Below are 14,482 nucleotides of genomic sequence, written 5' to 3' on the forward strand. Positions count from 1 at the left end.
TCATCAACATGAAATTTGAAGTATACCCATAACCTTTTACTTTCAAATTTGAACCTTTATGACTTTGGTGACCTCTGGTGTTCCTGCATAGTATTGTTTAATATTAATGTGGCTGTCGAATTTACACTCTATATAATTTGCATAAAATTTCACTCTAAAAAGACTGCGCCATTTTTAACAGAAATCTGAGGAAAAACAGAAAAATCTGAGGTAATCATTCCATCAAGCCAAATACTCTTTACTAGCAGCTGTCACTAGTTATAGTAATAACTACCATTGCATTACTGGCAGAAAATTACACCCCACATTAAACATATCAGTTTCATTAAATGTCTTTCCATGTTTTTCCGATCTACATCAACAAATCTTGCAGAGCAGTTACCAGTAGAACCACTGGGCAGGTCCCAGGTGTGGATATATACGACAGTAAGAATACTCATCACCCACACTCCATATGAACACCTAGAAAGTTTAAGTGCACTTCTCTACTTTTTAAATGCAAGAGGGCATCTCCTGCTGAAAGAGATACTTGTGCTAGTGAGAGAGAGAGGGAGGGAGATGAATTAGAGAATTAATCTCTTCCCCACATGTCCAAGGCAATTTTCATGGAGTCTGTCCAGAGGTGATAAATCTAGAGGCAAAGCCTATGTTTCTGCTTCCATTAGAGCTGTTTGGGTCAACACGTGGTCCTGTCTATTTTTAAAATGGACTCTTCTCTGCCAGAGTACTGTCACACTCCACATTCTCGCTTTTTCAGGAACTATCTGTATACGTCTAATGATTGAATGCTGGATGTTCATATGATTTGTTCTCGCCTGATTAATGGATTGATTTACTGATTGATTGACAGCTCTATGGGGAGTACCAAGAGCACCAAGGAGGCTCCGGCAGACGGGAGGCCACGCGGCTGCTGACAGAGAGACAGATCAAGAAACATGGCAACCATCCCCGCAGCCACGGGAGGACACGGCATGGCCGCCGTGGCCATGGTCAAAATGGATACCACAGTCGACACGGACATCAGCACGGCTATCACAGCAGACAAAGGAACAGGCGTCAGTCCAACATGGAGGCAGAGGATGCTGATGAGCAGACAGCTGAACCCGACCTTACTTCCTCTATGAAGAAGAAACGCTCCTACTCCAAGTGTAGAGGTGAGCGATCCTGAGGAAAGATAACAAAGGAGGTAAAGATGCAGATGCTTTATTGCTGCTTTTTGTGATCTTTTCTGGTGTTTGGTTTTGTCAGACTGCATAGCGCGGGTGCAGCGATTCCTCGTGACCAGGTTGGGAGAAGACTGGATCTTCCTTGTTCTGCTGGGCATCACAATGGCACTGGTCAGCTGGACAATGGACTATGCCAGTGCAAAGAGCCTACAAGGTAGGACAACAGAACCCACAATGCATTGCAGAAACCCCTAAAGTAAAGGAAAAGCAGGTACAAAATAGATCAGATTTTTGCATCTTTCTCTTTTATGCCTGTTTCATTCCTTACCTTTTATCTTCTGTTCTGAACCCTTTCTTCTTACTTCCTTCTACACTTCATCCTTCTCTCTTCTTTTCAGTCCATCATTCTTTTGCTTTTCTCCTGTTTTTTCCACCTCTCCCACCCCCCCACCCCTCCTTCAGCCTATAAATGGATTTATGGGGAGCTGAGGGGGAACATTCCCCTGCAGTACCTGGCCTGGGTTTCATATCCCCTGATGTTCATCCTGTTCTCCTCCCTATTCTGTCACCTGGTCGCTCCTCAAGCTATCGGTCTGTACCCCCTTCCCCATCATGCCATCTTTCTTCTCAAGCTTCTCTGTGCTCATCAATGTCTCAAAATTATTACTTTAAGGTGTAATCCAGTGCATATTAGACAATGTACATTTAAAAGCCAGTCTGCAACATATCATAGTGGGGTAGTCATTCAGATATGTGGGTTTCTATTGGAGGTTTTTTTGCAAAATTGGGGAACTTAAAGAGGGATATTGTAGACTCCAAGGAGTTTGGTAACTCTCTCAGGAAGTCAGGCTGAGAGGCAGGAGGTTTTTAACAGAATAATGTATTGATATCTTCATCTCTGCTAATCAGTGAAATCACATGCTGTAATATTTGGCTGGAGTGAACCCCTGCAGAGTCTAAACCCTCCAGGGTGCATGATTACCTACCTCAGATTCACAAGAATACAGGAGACATTGTGTCATACCTTTTTCATAGGAGTTGATTACAAGCTATTCTTCTCCAAAGCAAGACCAAATGGTTTGGAAACGATGCTGTTTGGGGCAGAAAAAAACATCAACAAACCAGCAAGGTGTATCTTAGAGATGTGGATTTAGAGAATTGGAATTATTAGAATGACATGGCTGCTACTGTACAATCTCTCTAGCGTCAACAGAAAGTTTCCATAAAACCATGCTATTCTACTGTGGGACTCAAGCTCCACACCAGTTTGACATTTTTTATTATTCAAACCTGTTTGCCCCCCCCCCTTCTGTCCTAAGCAACCTCTGTTCCACCTTCTGTCTCAGGTTCTGGCATCCCAGAGTTGAAGACCATCCTGAGAGGTGTGGTGCTAAAGGAATATTTAACTCTCAAGGCCTTCATTGCTAAAGTCATTGGTCTGACTGCGGCCCTGGGCAGCGGGATGCCTGTCGGCAAAGAGGTGGATGAAACAACATCTGTGGCGTTTTGTCGTGTTGTTTTTGGTCTTTATGACATAATTTAATTTATTTTTCTTGTTGTACTCATCTCCTCCACTCAGGGCCCGTTTGTTCACATTGCCAGTATCTGTGCTGCAGTTCTCAGTAGGTTCATGTCCTTCTTTTCAGGAGTTTATCAGGTAAGAGCTGTAAGGGAATTATAAAAACAATTGATACTGCATGAGATATTCCTGTGTTGTAATGTGTTTCTATTGTCTCAATGCTGTTCTCCTCTTCCTCCTCTCTGGATCAGTAGAATCCATACTGTTATACAGACATCCTGACAGTGGGCTGTGCTGTTGGGGTGGGCTGCTGCTTTGGCACTCCACTTGGAGGTACACAGCCTTTTGCCTTTCCTATTCTGGCCCTTTTTTTTGGCAGTTCTGTTCAAGATCTTTGATAAAAAAGTAACTTGGAATATCCACAAATGTTTTTTCTTTCTCCACCAGGTGTGCTCTTCAGTATAGAGGTAACATCCACATACTTTGCTGTGAGAAACTACTGGAGAGGATACTTTGCTGCTACATTCAGTGCCTTCATATTCAGAGTTTTATCTGTGTTCAACAAAGACGCAGGTACGGGTTGGAGAAAAAGTATTCTTCATCCATTCATATCTTTACAGCCATTGCAAATATTGTATTTGTGTGAGAGAGACTGGACAATATTATGTCACTTTCTCTTTATCAGACATGCACTAGAGGGCGCCCTTACTTCAATGTCCATCACCAAGCAAAGTGCCACATCTTTTTAGTGACACTGACTTAATGTATTTACTGTAGGCACATCATACATCTTCCACTAGATGGCATGCTCCTCCGCCATGTAGCAGCAGGGTATTTTAATGCCTGACTCAGGTTACTAAAGTGTCATATAAGAATGTGAAATTGAGTTCTAGACAAACAAACCAAGAAATGCTCATTTTACTGTGCCAACACTTTCCAATGACCAGCTGCTGTTGTAAAGTAAAGAAAATCATTTGTTTGTTATAAGACTAAACGCTAAAAGGATCACCGGTACATATCCTGTATTTAGATCACTAAAAACTGATTGATACATTTCACCTCTTCACCTTTTCTTTACTTCCAGTAACCATCACTGCTCTGTTCAGGACAAACTTTCGCATGGATTTCCCTTTTGACCTGCAGGAGCTGCCGGCATTCGCCATCATTGGGTGAGCGACTGGAAGAGACATTTGGTAGCATTTTTGGTTGAGCATGTGTGAACAGTGTCTATCCAAACCTCCTAAAGGACAAGATGGAAAATATCAGACAAGTCAAACTTTTTGCAAATGTAGCATTTGAAACATGGAGAATCCAATTTATTAGTTCACCATTTACCTCAGAGGAGGAAAGAGTTGGAACATAGGGCACAGGTGACCCCCTTTATGTCATGATGCCATTTAACACCTCATGTATGTCGCGGTATACAATGTGAAAATGTGTGTTTTCAGTTTAAAAAGAATTATCTGCCATAAAATGATTTCCTTGCATGACAGTGACATTAGCTGTTTGTATTGTAATTAAGTCATTTTAAGACTTTTACTAATGATTTAGTTATTTTGGATGCAATTTTTCTAGATATACAATATAACAATATACTAACCTTACTCTGTCACTTACCTTGTCTACGCCTTGTGATTAACAGTGTTTTCTAAGGGTGTTGAATAAAGGACTTAACTTGGCTAATGTGAAGTTTATTTGTTCGTGCAGGATCTCCTGTGGGTTCCTGGGGGCCTTTTTCGTCTATCTCAACAGACAGGTGGTGCTGTTCATGAGACGACCCAATGCCATGACCCGCTTCCTGACCAAATAGTAAGTTAGGTGATTTTGAATATTTGCTTCAGGATAGCATTGAATTAGTTTAATAAAGCTTTTTTCTGTTTTCCCTCCAGCCGACTGGTCTTTCCTGCTGTGGTAACGCTGGTCATCGCCACCTTGACCTTCCCACCTGGGTTTGGACAGTTCATGGCAGGAGAGGTCAGAGTTCATGTCTTCTTATCACTCTTGTCTCTCATGTAAACAAAGGAGAATACAGGGCATGCACATCTGTTGGTACCTGCATGTAATGCTGACAGCTACAGAAAGCTGATGAACAAAATCCAGTAGTAAATGCCCCCCCCCCCCCCCCCCCCCACACACAAAATCAAACTGTGGTATCTAATTTACATGTTATAAAACACCACTGTACACAGATATTTATGGAAAAGTACACCCACTTCAAAACGGCACAGAACAAAGTTGTGCTGTCCAACATCCATCTATAGGCCATGACGCATCATAACCAGAAAGTAAAATCCAAACAGCAGCAGTGAGCACTCACCAACAGTCTCTTCGATCTTTGTCTCTTTGGATTCCTTTGGTGTAAAGCATCATCACAGACAAGTAAATAAATATAGATATAAGCCTGCTGTGTTCCCTTTACTGATGCTACATCACAGGATTTTTGGGGTATTGAAGTTCACATTTTTCAAACTGTGACCTCTCTGTGCCACAGGGAGCCACCAACATGAACATTTGCCTAGTGCACCTTTGAGGGACAAACGGAAACAAACTTTGATCTGGCAATGGTATTACTGTGCTAGGAGGAATTCATTTAAGTATGTAAGAAGCTCAAAAGAAGTTCAGGTTTTTCAAATCTACACATCCATTTCTGCACAGTTTGCCCAAAGCCACATTTCTTTCTGTGTTTGGGAAAGTGGGACAGCAGGTTAGATAAAGTGGGACACCCTAATGTTTTTAATAATTGGGATTAACATTTAGGATATGAGCTGGAAGCTTTATTTCTAAAGCGTGAACCCAAAATAAACTCTAGCTGTGAATATTCTGAACACCATCAGTGTATTAATGTGCATCTGTGGCTTTACTGTGATATCAGTGTCTGTGCTTCTATGTGAATGGAGGCTACATGCTGTGTAGTATTCTGTGCCGCGTGTACAAAGGGAGTGTTAAGGTGAAAGCTCAGACGGCCATATATCAACAGTTCACCCACCGAGCTACGAGCTAATCATGTGTTTCACAGACTCAGAATAGACCACTTAGTGTGAACCAGGTGTGTATGTGTTATATGCTGTTGTAAGTGCATGAGTATCCGTCTGTGTGCATATGTCAGTCAGCAACACCATAACATGTTTTTTGTGCCCTCAGTGCATGTCTTTCACACCCTCATTGTAGAACTGTCTCACACCTTTATAACAAACTCACAGTATCGTTTTAAAACAGCAGGGGAGTGAAGTGAAGTTTGAATTTAAATTATTTCCCTTTAGAAAATAAATCTGTTTGATACATACGTTCTCCCCCTATAAGAGTATATATAGCTTTAGGGGAATGAAATCCTTCCAATCCAACTAGATAGCACCGTGTAGAGTGACAGAAGAAGCAGCACAGCGAGAGGAGATTAAATGCAACATGGGTTGTGAACCAGACGTGAACCCACAACTTCAAAAAGGCGCAGGGAAGCCTATTATTACATCCAGCTCTGTCGAGGCCAACAGCAGCCTTTCACAGAGCGGATCCTCAACGTCTCCACTCACACTGAACGATGAATTTCAGGGCCCCGATTAAACCCTAGCTCAAATAGGAAGTACAAAAGTAGAAAAGTCGAAATGACGTTGGTGTTGTTTTTCCCCTGCAGCGGCGGTATGCAGATGTGGTAGGCTCTGTGATTTGTGCCTGTGAGCAAATTCGGAGGCATCTATGCAAATGTGGAGCAAAATGGTTGAAGTGAATTAGTCATTCATGAGTCATGTAAAGAGAATGAGTCATTGGACTCGGCCACCCGTACCCGTCTGCTTCCAGCTTTCTGGATGACTTCCTGCCTGTTTATCCCACTTGACTTTCTTCCTCCCTTCACTTTTTTTGTGTTCCCTTTTCTGTCTTTACTCTCTTTCCTTTCCCCTCTCTTTCTCCTTTTTCATCCATTTCTTCCTTCTCTTCCCTTTGTTGAACTTACCTTCCACTCAATCTATCTTTCTCCCTGTCTCTCTCTCTCACACCTTTTTCACCTCCATTCCCTCTTTTATTTCCTCTTTATTCCCTTTCTCTTCCCGTCCTTCCTTCTCTTTCCCTTCTCCTCCTTTTTTGTCTCCAGTTTCCTTTACACACCCCCATCTTTCTCCTCTTCCCTTCCACCCTCTTTATTTCTCTTCTACTTCCCTCTTTACCTCCACCCTGTCCCCCACTTTACCTCCTCTTTTCCTTTTCTTCCCCTCTCTCCCTCTTTGCCACTTCTCATACCATTCTTTTTTCTCCTCCCCCTCCCTTTTGCCCTCTCTGTCCATCTCTCTTCGATTTCTTCCACTCTCTCCTCCACCATCGTTCACACTTTCCTCACCACCTCTTGCTCACCCCACTCGCACCCTAACCTTCCTTCCATGCTCCCTGCCCTCATCCCTCCTTCCCTCTGCTTTTCCTTCCTTTCCGCCCCTCTCCTCCCCCTCTCCAGCTGATGCCCAGGGAGTGTATCAACTCTCTGTTTGACAACTTTACGTGGACAAAGATTTCGGGATCTCCCCCTCCAGTCGGTCTTGGCCGTTCCGCCGCCTGGCTGCACCCTGACGTCAGTGTTTTCCTCATCCTGCTGCTCTTCTTCATCATGAAGGTCTGTGGCTGCTGGGAAATGTGTGTATGGACATGTTTGCTGAATTGGACAGGTGTTTTTTTGTGCAGGTCAAGTGTGTGTCATTGTTTCTGTGTGTGTGTTTGTGTGAGAGTGTTTGGATTATCCATGAGTGTGTATGTCTGTGTGTGAGTGTGGAAGTGTGAGACTTAGTGTAAGTGTGTGTGTGGCTAGCTCCCCCTGACGTCAGCATTTTCGTCATCGTCCTCTTCTTCATTAGGGACATTTGTTGCAGGTCACTCATGTAGTGTGTTGGTGATGGGGACATCTGTGTGTGTGTGTGTGTGTGTGTGTCTTCCTCTTCTTCCTGTCCAAGGTCAACAGTGGTGGCAAGCTGCCAGCAGTTCTAGCATTGTTATATTTTCTTGAAAACAGCCGCACACACACATACACACACACCCTGGAGAGTACAATTCTTGATATCTCCGTTATTATTAACATTGACATGTACACAAATCTGGTCTAGGTGCTGGGTTGGTTGTGAATCAGCAGGAAGTTGATGAAACTGTCTGTAAAGGCTGTAAAGAAAAACCACAGCGTGCACACAGGTGAACAAATCATCCATAACACACTATGAACAACCCGAATAAAGTTTGATAACTAAATCACAATAACAAGGCAGCTACATAGACCAAGATGAATGCTAATAAGTAGTATGTATCATCTCAGGTGTTTATGTGAATATTCAAAGCAGCGTCAGAGTTTCAAAGAGACCAAGCAACATGATGGTGCTTGTAGCATCAGCTACAAAAACTGGCAAGGAACAGTCTTTAAAATCAGTTAGCTCCTACAAAGACAACTAGTCGCTGTAAGTTAAAGCTCATTGACAAAGACTGATGCATAAAACTGGCTCACAGATGATATCAAGCTGTCTGGTGGGTTTGTACACAGCCAGCGGTCTAGTGGGAGTCATAAGGTCTTTATCATGTAACGTCCAAGGCCATTTTTAAGACCTCTCCGAAGTGCAGTTACTGCTCTCGCCCATACAAATTATTGAGTTCATTAACATCCAGACAATGTCAGAGTAGAGGACTTCATCCGAAAGGAACTTGATGACAGTCAGACCAGATCAAGCTGAGAATAATTACACACAAAATCTGAACAGGCCCAAACAGAGAGAGAGCACCAACACTGGCAGCAGCATGATTCACCATCAGTTAGTAGACTAAACATATATTGCCCCAAAATATATATTTTCCTGTGATGATTATGACATACGAGTCCTGCTTGGTCAGGTGTTGGACATATTGACAAATGCAAGACTCGTGGGGGTAAAGTGGGACCCTAGCCTTCAGTTTGACTCGAATTGTAATCAAGACACAAACACATGTTTTGAAAAATGAAAGCTGTTTTGAAGGCAAAGGGTTGCTCTCCTCGTGTTTAGCCCCATGATATTCATACTGTTTTTACATTTCTGTCAATCTGTCCACCCCCGGTATTGTTCTTTATTTAGAAATGATGTGACCGGAGCTTCCAAGTTCAAGTGTTTCATGTATGAAAAACACAGACAGACAAAGTCTGGTGTCTAAATACTCTGAGTCCCGACCCGCCTACAGTCTGTTGGCTGCTGCTGAAAACAGCACCAAGCTGTTGCTGCCTCCTGTTCTGTGGCTTCTCAAGCAGAGAACAGTGAGAAACTGGGAAAGCAGATTACTTTCTCAGTAAATACAAAACCAAACTTTTCAGTCTACATGGAAGTCACATGACACAAAGTTCTGTTCATAACAGTATTTGCTTTGCAGTCTTTCTCAATATCTGAGCAACAGCCACGATATATTGGCCAGTGTGGTCAGGTTGTGAGTTTCTGCCCAGTTAAACCATGAAGAAGTCAGGACTGAAGGTCCTTCTTCAACAATGCTCCTCTGACTCAACCAGGTTGTTTCCTGGGATTCCAACTTGGGACAAACCAGTGTAAAGCTTACATCTTCCCAACACCAGAAACTCACATTTAATGGAAAATTTAATAGGAAAACATTACTTTAATTATGAGCATGTCTAAGATTTCATGGTCCTCCTTACTTCTTTCTAGATCCATCCTTTTTGCTGTTCGGTGTTATTAGATTTCCAAAAATAATTCTCCAGTAATCATTATTTCTCCCTTGGAATCTATTTGCCTGTTTAGAGCTAACCTCAGTCTGTTTGTTTATACTGTCTAAAGTCAAATTAGGCAGAAATGCCACATTAATAATCCTATCAACAGGATATTAAAGCCTGTCACCCCCCATCATACACTGCATTGGTTTAGTTATGGTTTTTCTCAGTTGAGCGGAGCGGCTCCCTGTAGTGAAAACTTAATTCAACCAAAACTGAGAGCAGCTGGCTGGTAAAACTCCTCTCACAACACACACACACACACACACACACAGTGTCTTTTCTGCTTTTCTGTCGCCTTCTGCTGCTGTCAGCCTTTCTCTAATACATACTTAAACACACACTCTGGATCGTCCTCTCTCCTACATGTGTTTATGATTCTCTCTGCCTCTGTTTCTCTATCTCCTGTAGTCCCACTAATAATTAGACTTTCTCTCTTTGTATTTCTATCCAACTGAAAAACAAACCTTAGGAATGTCAAATTGAGTGCTAGATATGTGTATTGTACTTGAATGCTGAATATAACACTACTTATGGACTGGCAGTTGACTTCAAATCCAGGACCAGTTTGGCAGAAACGTTGGTAATATGAAGGCTTTTTCTGGGGTGCAGACTTAGAAACCCTAACGAAATCCACCCGAAGAAGGTGTTCTGAGACCAGTTGTAGTCGAACTGTGGTATGGTCTGTGTGCAGTCAGAATGTACTGTAGCCTGTTGTCCAACTGGAAGAAAACATTTCATGATAACATCATAAGTGACACCCTTGCAGAAAATGGGAGAGATAAAATGCTTCATTGGTGTATCGGCAGAAAATAACATTAAGAATATTTTATTTTCAAGGAGGGGTGCTCATCTTGACATGTTGCTTTAGTTGTTTGAAGTGGCTTAAGTTTAGTCTTTACCTTTTAGTCTTTAAGATTATTATTCTGGACTGCCTTTATTTTCTTCTGGGATTTCTCTGTTGATTGTCTCTCGCCGCCAAGGTAAAAGATAAAACAAGAATGAAGTGCTGCTCGGCACAAGAAGGTTGTAGGTTGCTTATTTACACAATGTTGGCTAATGAGCAAGATAGCATCAAAACGCACACAAATACATGACCTACAAGCAGGTTGTTTATTGGTTAGTTGTATCTGTCACAGGGTTAAAAGATGAGTCAGAACCTTTACTTTCAGTCTTCTCTTCGGCTATAATTTACCTGTTTTGCCGTTCATGTCATATTTCCTCTCTTTATTTCCACTCCATGTCCACGTTGTTCTTGATCAAACAGTGGAGCTAACTTCCATCTATCTCAGGATGTGTGACACTGATGAAAGAGTGTGCTGAATGCCTGTGTGTGTATGCCTTTGTGTGTTGTGTGTTTCTGCATGACTGTCAGGATTAAAAGAGAGAAGAAGACAGTGAGCGCAGTCCTCTCTGTCATCAGGATAGCAGCCACCCTGTGAGAGACGTGCTAATGAGTTTTTATCTTGTACCACAGTAATTAAGTTCTCAAACGATGATGACAAACGATGTGTAGAATAGTAATCTGGACTGTTAAAATGGTAATGTAGTGTTTCTCGCCAATCCCTTCAAATCAAATTGAGAAAGCCCAGCATGTGGTGCTGGTGAAACATACTCATTCTCTTTGTCTCTCTGTCTCTCTCTCGCTCTGTGTGTGTCTCTCTCTCTCTCTGTCTCTCTCTCGCTCTGTGTCTCTCTCTTTGTCTCCCTCTCTCACGCACACACACATACACCAAAAACCCAGAGCTTGTGTAAAGGTAATCATTATCTCTGATGAGCTCTCTGCAGCCCAGAACAAAGTGTATTATTAGGCGAGCTATTTTGAAGTTACATTCTGATGAATACAGAAATTGTTTGGAGATAAACAGTGTAAGTGACATTTGAATGGTGAGTTTAGCTTTAATTTATCCTGCAGAGGAGTTTGCACATTTGATCTATTCCCCCACACAGCCACACATTCATCTGGGAGCCGCCCAGTGCAGCTACAGCACCGTCCTCTGCAGCTTCACTGGAGCAGCTGTTGATTAAGTGCCTTGCTCAAGGACACCCAAGGGTGATTGGGTCCCCTCCCCCACACCACACTTACACATTTTCCAGATTCTCCACTTCTGTAACTCATCAAGCAGTTACCAAATAGGAGGATTTTTTTTTTCTCCCACTCAAGGCGCAAGGACTTTACATCAGTCCTTTTGCTGTGCAACACAACATCTTGGAAGTGATCTAATCAGTATTAGGTGGGTAACCTGCAGCAACAAAGGAGATATTATTATTATTATTATTATTATTATAATATATCTTGAAAGAGAGACTTGTTTTCTCCCTGACTGTAGAGCAGTTTGACTTGTTCAGCTTGTCAAACTGAGAATGGTGACACTGATGAAATGTTGAGTTCACATTAACATGATATGTCCAGAATGCAAGACGCATAGTTTGGTCATAGGTGTCTCAAACCACTGGTCTATATTTTGATGCTGTCCACAGGGGATTTCTAACATTGATTAGAGGCTGCACCACCGTCCAGCTAAAGCACATTTTGTTTTTATTTGTTTCCATCAACAGCTCCGAGTTCCCTTGTCTGAATAGCATCTCACGTTTCTTGTCTTGCAGTTCTGGATGTCTGCAGTGGCCACCACCATGCCCATTCCATCTGGGGCCTTCATGCCTGTCTTCATACTGGGTGAGCAGAAACACCTGTAGCCTGTATATACTGTAGTCTGGGTTTCATGAGGATGGCTAAAATGATTATTTTTTGATTATTTTGATGTTGAACATGTGATTAGTGTTATGAAAGGTTTGTGTTGATATTTAAGAAAAAAATGTTTGTTTGCCAGTTTAGTGTTTTGATGTTCAATCATTGCAGTAAGTTCTTTGATTAGCAACTGAAATACTGAAATATGCTGTAGAGCTGTGCGATTAAATGTGCTGTCTAAACCTCAGTTAGAAAACATTGTTCAATCAGTTCTGACCAGACTGAATTTATGTTCTCAATGTTCTTGTGTCATTAACTTTCATATTTGATATCAGTTGATTATGATTCAGATCAACATTTTAGGAACCAGTGTTTATTTGCAGTAGTTTGCAGTTCATCTGTTGTTTTTGTTGTGTGAAATGCTTTGGAGTGTGACCTTTACCAGAGCTTCGCTTTAAAATATTCATCTTTACCAGCCTCAACTTCAAATGAATAAACTCGGCTCCAGATATGGTGGGTCATGACTTGTGTGTGTGTGTTTATATGTGTGTTTCTCTATGGTTTTAAAATGGGGCCTTTTGTCTTTCAAGGTACATCTTTTATTTAACAGTAAATTTATTTTTAGCAGTTTGAAAGGTGACATTCTTTCTACTCTTTCCTCTTGTAGGAGCCGCGTTCGGCAGGCTGGTAGGGGAGATCATGGCCACCCTGTTTCCTCATGGGATCGTGTTTGATGGCATCCTTTACCGCATCATCCCTGGAGGGTACGCAGTCATTGGTTAGTCTCCCTTTCCTCCTCTTAGCAATCCCCCTCTCCTTAGTTTTATCACATTATTTCAGTAGATCTACAACTGCAACTTTTATTCACCTTCAACCAACCTCCAAACCAGCAATCACCGTAGACCTAACAGTATATCTCACGGCACATCCTCTCAAATAATCAGTCAGTGCTGCATAGTTTCATATCATCGAAGCCTTACTGTCAAGCACCTCCCCTCTGCCTCCTCCCTGTCCTCCTCTTTCTCCTCCTTAACTGTCAACCTCCTGTGCCCTCAGCTTGTCAGCAGTGGTCAAGATGTCCTCCTCCTTCTCTCCTGTCACTTCTCTCATCTTCTTCCTCCTCCAACTTCTCCTCCTCCTCTCCTGTCAACCTCTCTGGCCCTCTAGTTGTCACTCGTTGTCAACTTGTCCTCCCCACCTAATCTTCCTCATCTCCCTCCCTTCTTTGTCACCCTCTCTCTCCTCCTCCTCTTCCTCCTTTCCATCAGAGCATGTGGCCACTTTGCTCTGACAGTTAAATGTCACTGTGGGTTCCCTCTGCTGTCCACACCTCAGCCACTGACCCAGAAACGTGGCCTTCCTTCCTGTTGCCCTACAAAGCCCATCCCTCCTCTTTCTTCCTTGATCCCTCCTCATTTCCTCGTCTTACTCCTTCCCTTCCTACTCAGTCCTTTGTTTCATCCTTTATATCCTCCTATATCCTTCCTGTCACCCCTCACATACCTTCTTTCTTATTAATCTATTTTTGCTTTCGAACCCTTTCATGGAACCTTTGTTTCCTCTTCCTTCCACTGCCTTTCCCTTTTTCTCTCCATTCTCTTCTTCTTTGTATGTATACATCTTATTCATTCCCTCCATCCTCCTCTCAACTCCTTTTTCCATCCTCGCCCTCTTTCTACTTTAATCCCCACCCTTCCCTCCTGTTCCCCCCAATCTCTCTCCTTCTCTACCCATTCCCCCTCATCATCCCATCCCATCCCATCCCATCCCATGTCTCTGACAGGAGCGGCAGCTTTGACCGGGGCTGTGACTCACACTGTGTCCACTGCGGTTATCTGCTTTGAGCTGACAGGCCAGATCTCCCACATCCTGCCCATGATGGTGGCAGTAATCCTGGCCAACATGGTGGCCCAGGGCCTGCAGCCCTCCCTGTACGACTCCATCATCCAGGTCAAGAAGCTGCCGTACCTGCCTGAGCTCGGCTTTGGACACATGAGGTTTGTGCTGATGTCACATGGCAGATGTTTCCATGTAGGGGAATAAAGAGGTCCTCCTCTGCTGTGGAGCTGCCAAATGGTCAACACTGGTTGTGTTTTAGAAGATGGTTCTTTCTTGTATTGTTTTTACATCTTCACAGTCTCATGATGTCCTGCATGAATTCAACAAGCAAACTGTTTTAACACCTGACACACACTGAACTGTGACCAGTGAATAATTACCCTGATTAAAACTAATGAAATAAAATGAAAAATACAGGCAGAAGTGATGTAGTTTCCACAGAGATCTAAATGTTTTACTTAGTAGAACTGCTGTTTTCAACCTTGCATCTGTGGGCAGAAATTATGCCCTAAATCAAGCAGTAAGTGAGAAGATTTCCAGTTATATGGGAACGTCAAGACGTAGAA

General features: G+C 42.7%; 1 protein-coding gene across 1 annotated transcript in view; it reads left to right on the forward strand.

Moving 5' to 3' along the window:
• The window catches only part of clcn1a (chloride channel, voltage-sensitive 1a), a 30,658-nt gene that overhangs the window by 6,442 nt on the left and 9,734 nt on the right, over window positions 1-14,482 (forward strand). The window contains exons 2-15 of the mRNA XM_070921399.1: window positions 851-1,154; window positions 1,249-1,380; window positions 1,629-1,757; window positions 2,513-2,646; window positions 2,746-2,823; window positions 2,940-3,018; window positions 3,133-3,258; window positions 3,770-3,854; window positions 4,393-4,494; window positions 4,575-4,659; window positions 7,124-7,279; window positions 11,996-12,065; window positions 12,745-12,855; window positions 13,861-14,074. Of these exons, the coding sequence (XP_070777500.1) occupies window positions 851-1,154; window positions 1,249-1,380; window positions 1,629-1,757; window positions 2,513-2,646; window positions 2,746-2,823; window positions 2,940-3,018; window positions 3,133-3,258; window positions 3,770-3,854; window positions 4,393-4,494; window positions 4,575-4,659; window positions 7,124-7,279; window positions 11,996-12,065; window positions 12,745-12,855; window positions 13,861-14,074 (1,805 nt within the window). The remainder of the gene's footprint in view (window positions 1-850; window positions 1,155-1,248; window positions 1,381-1,628; window positions 1,758-2,512; window positions 2,647-2,745; window positions 2,824-2,939; window positions 3,019-3,132; window positions 3,259-3,769; window positions 3,855-4,392; window positions 4,495-4,574; window positions 4,660-7,123; window positions 7,280-11,995; window positions 12,066-12,744; window positions 12,856-13,860; window positions 14,075-14,482) is intronic.

The sequence above is a fragment of the Enoplosus armatus genome, chromosome 16 (assembly GCF_043641665.1).
Source record: "Enoplosus armatus isolate fEnoArm2 chromosome 16, fEnoArm2.hap1, whole genome shotgun sequence".
NCBI lineage: Eukaryota > Metazoa > Chordata > Actinopteri > Centrarchiformes > Enoplosidae > Enoplosus > Enoplosus armatus.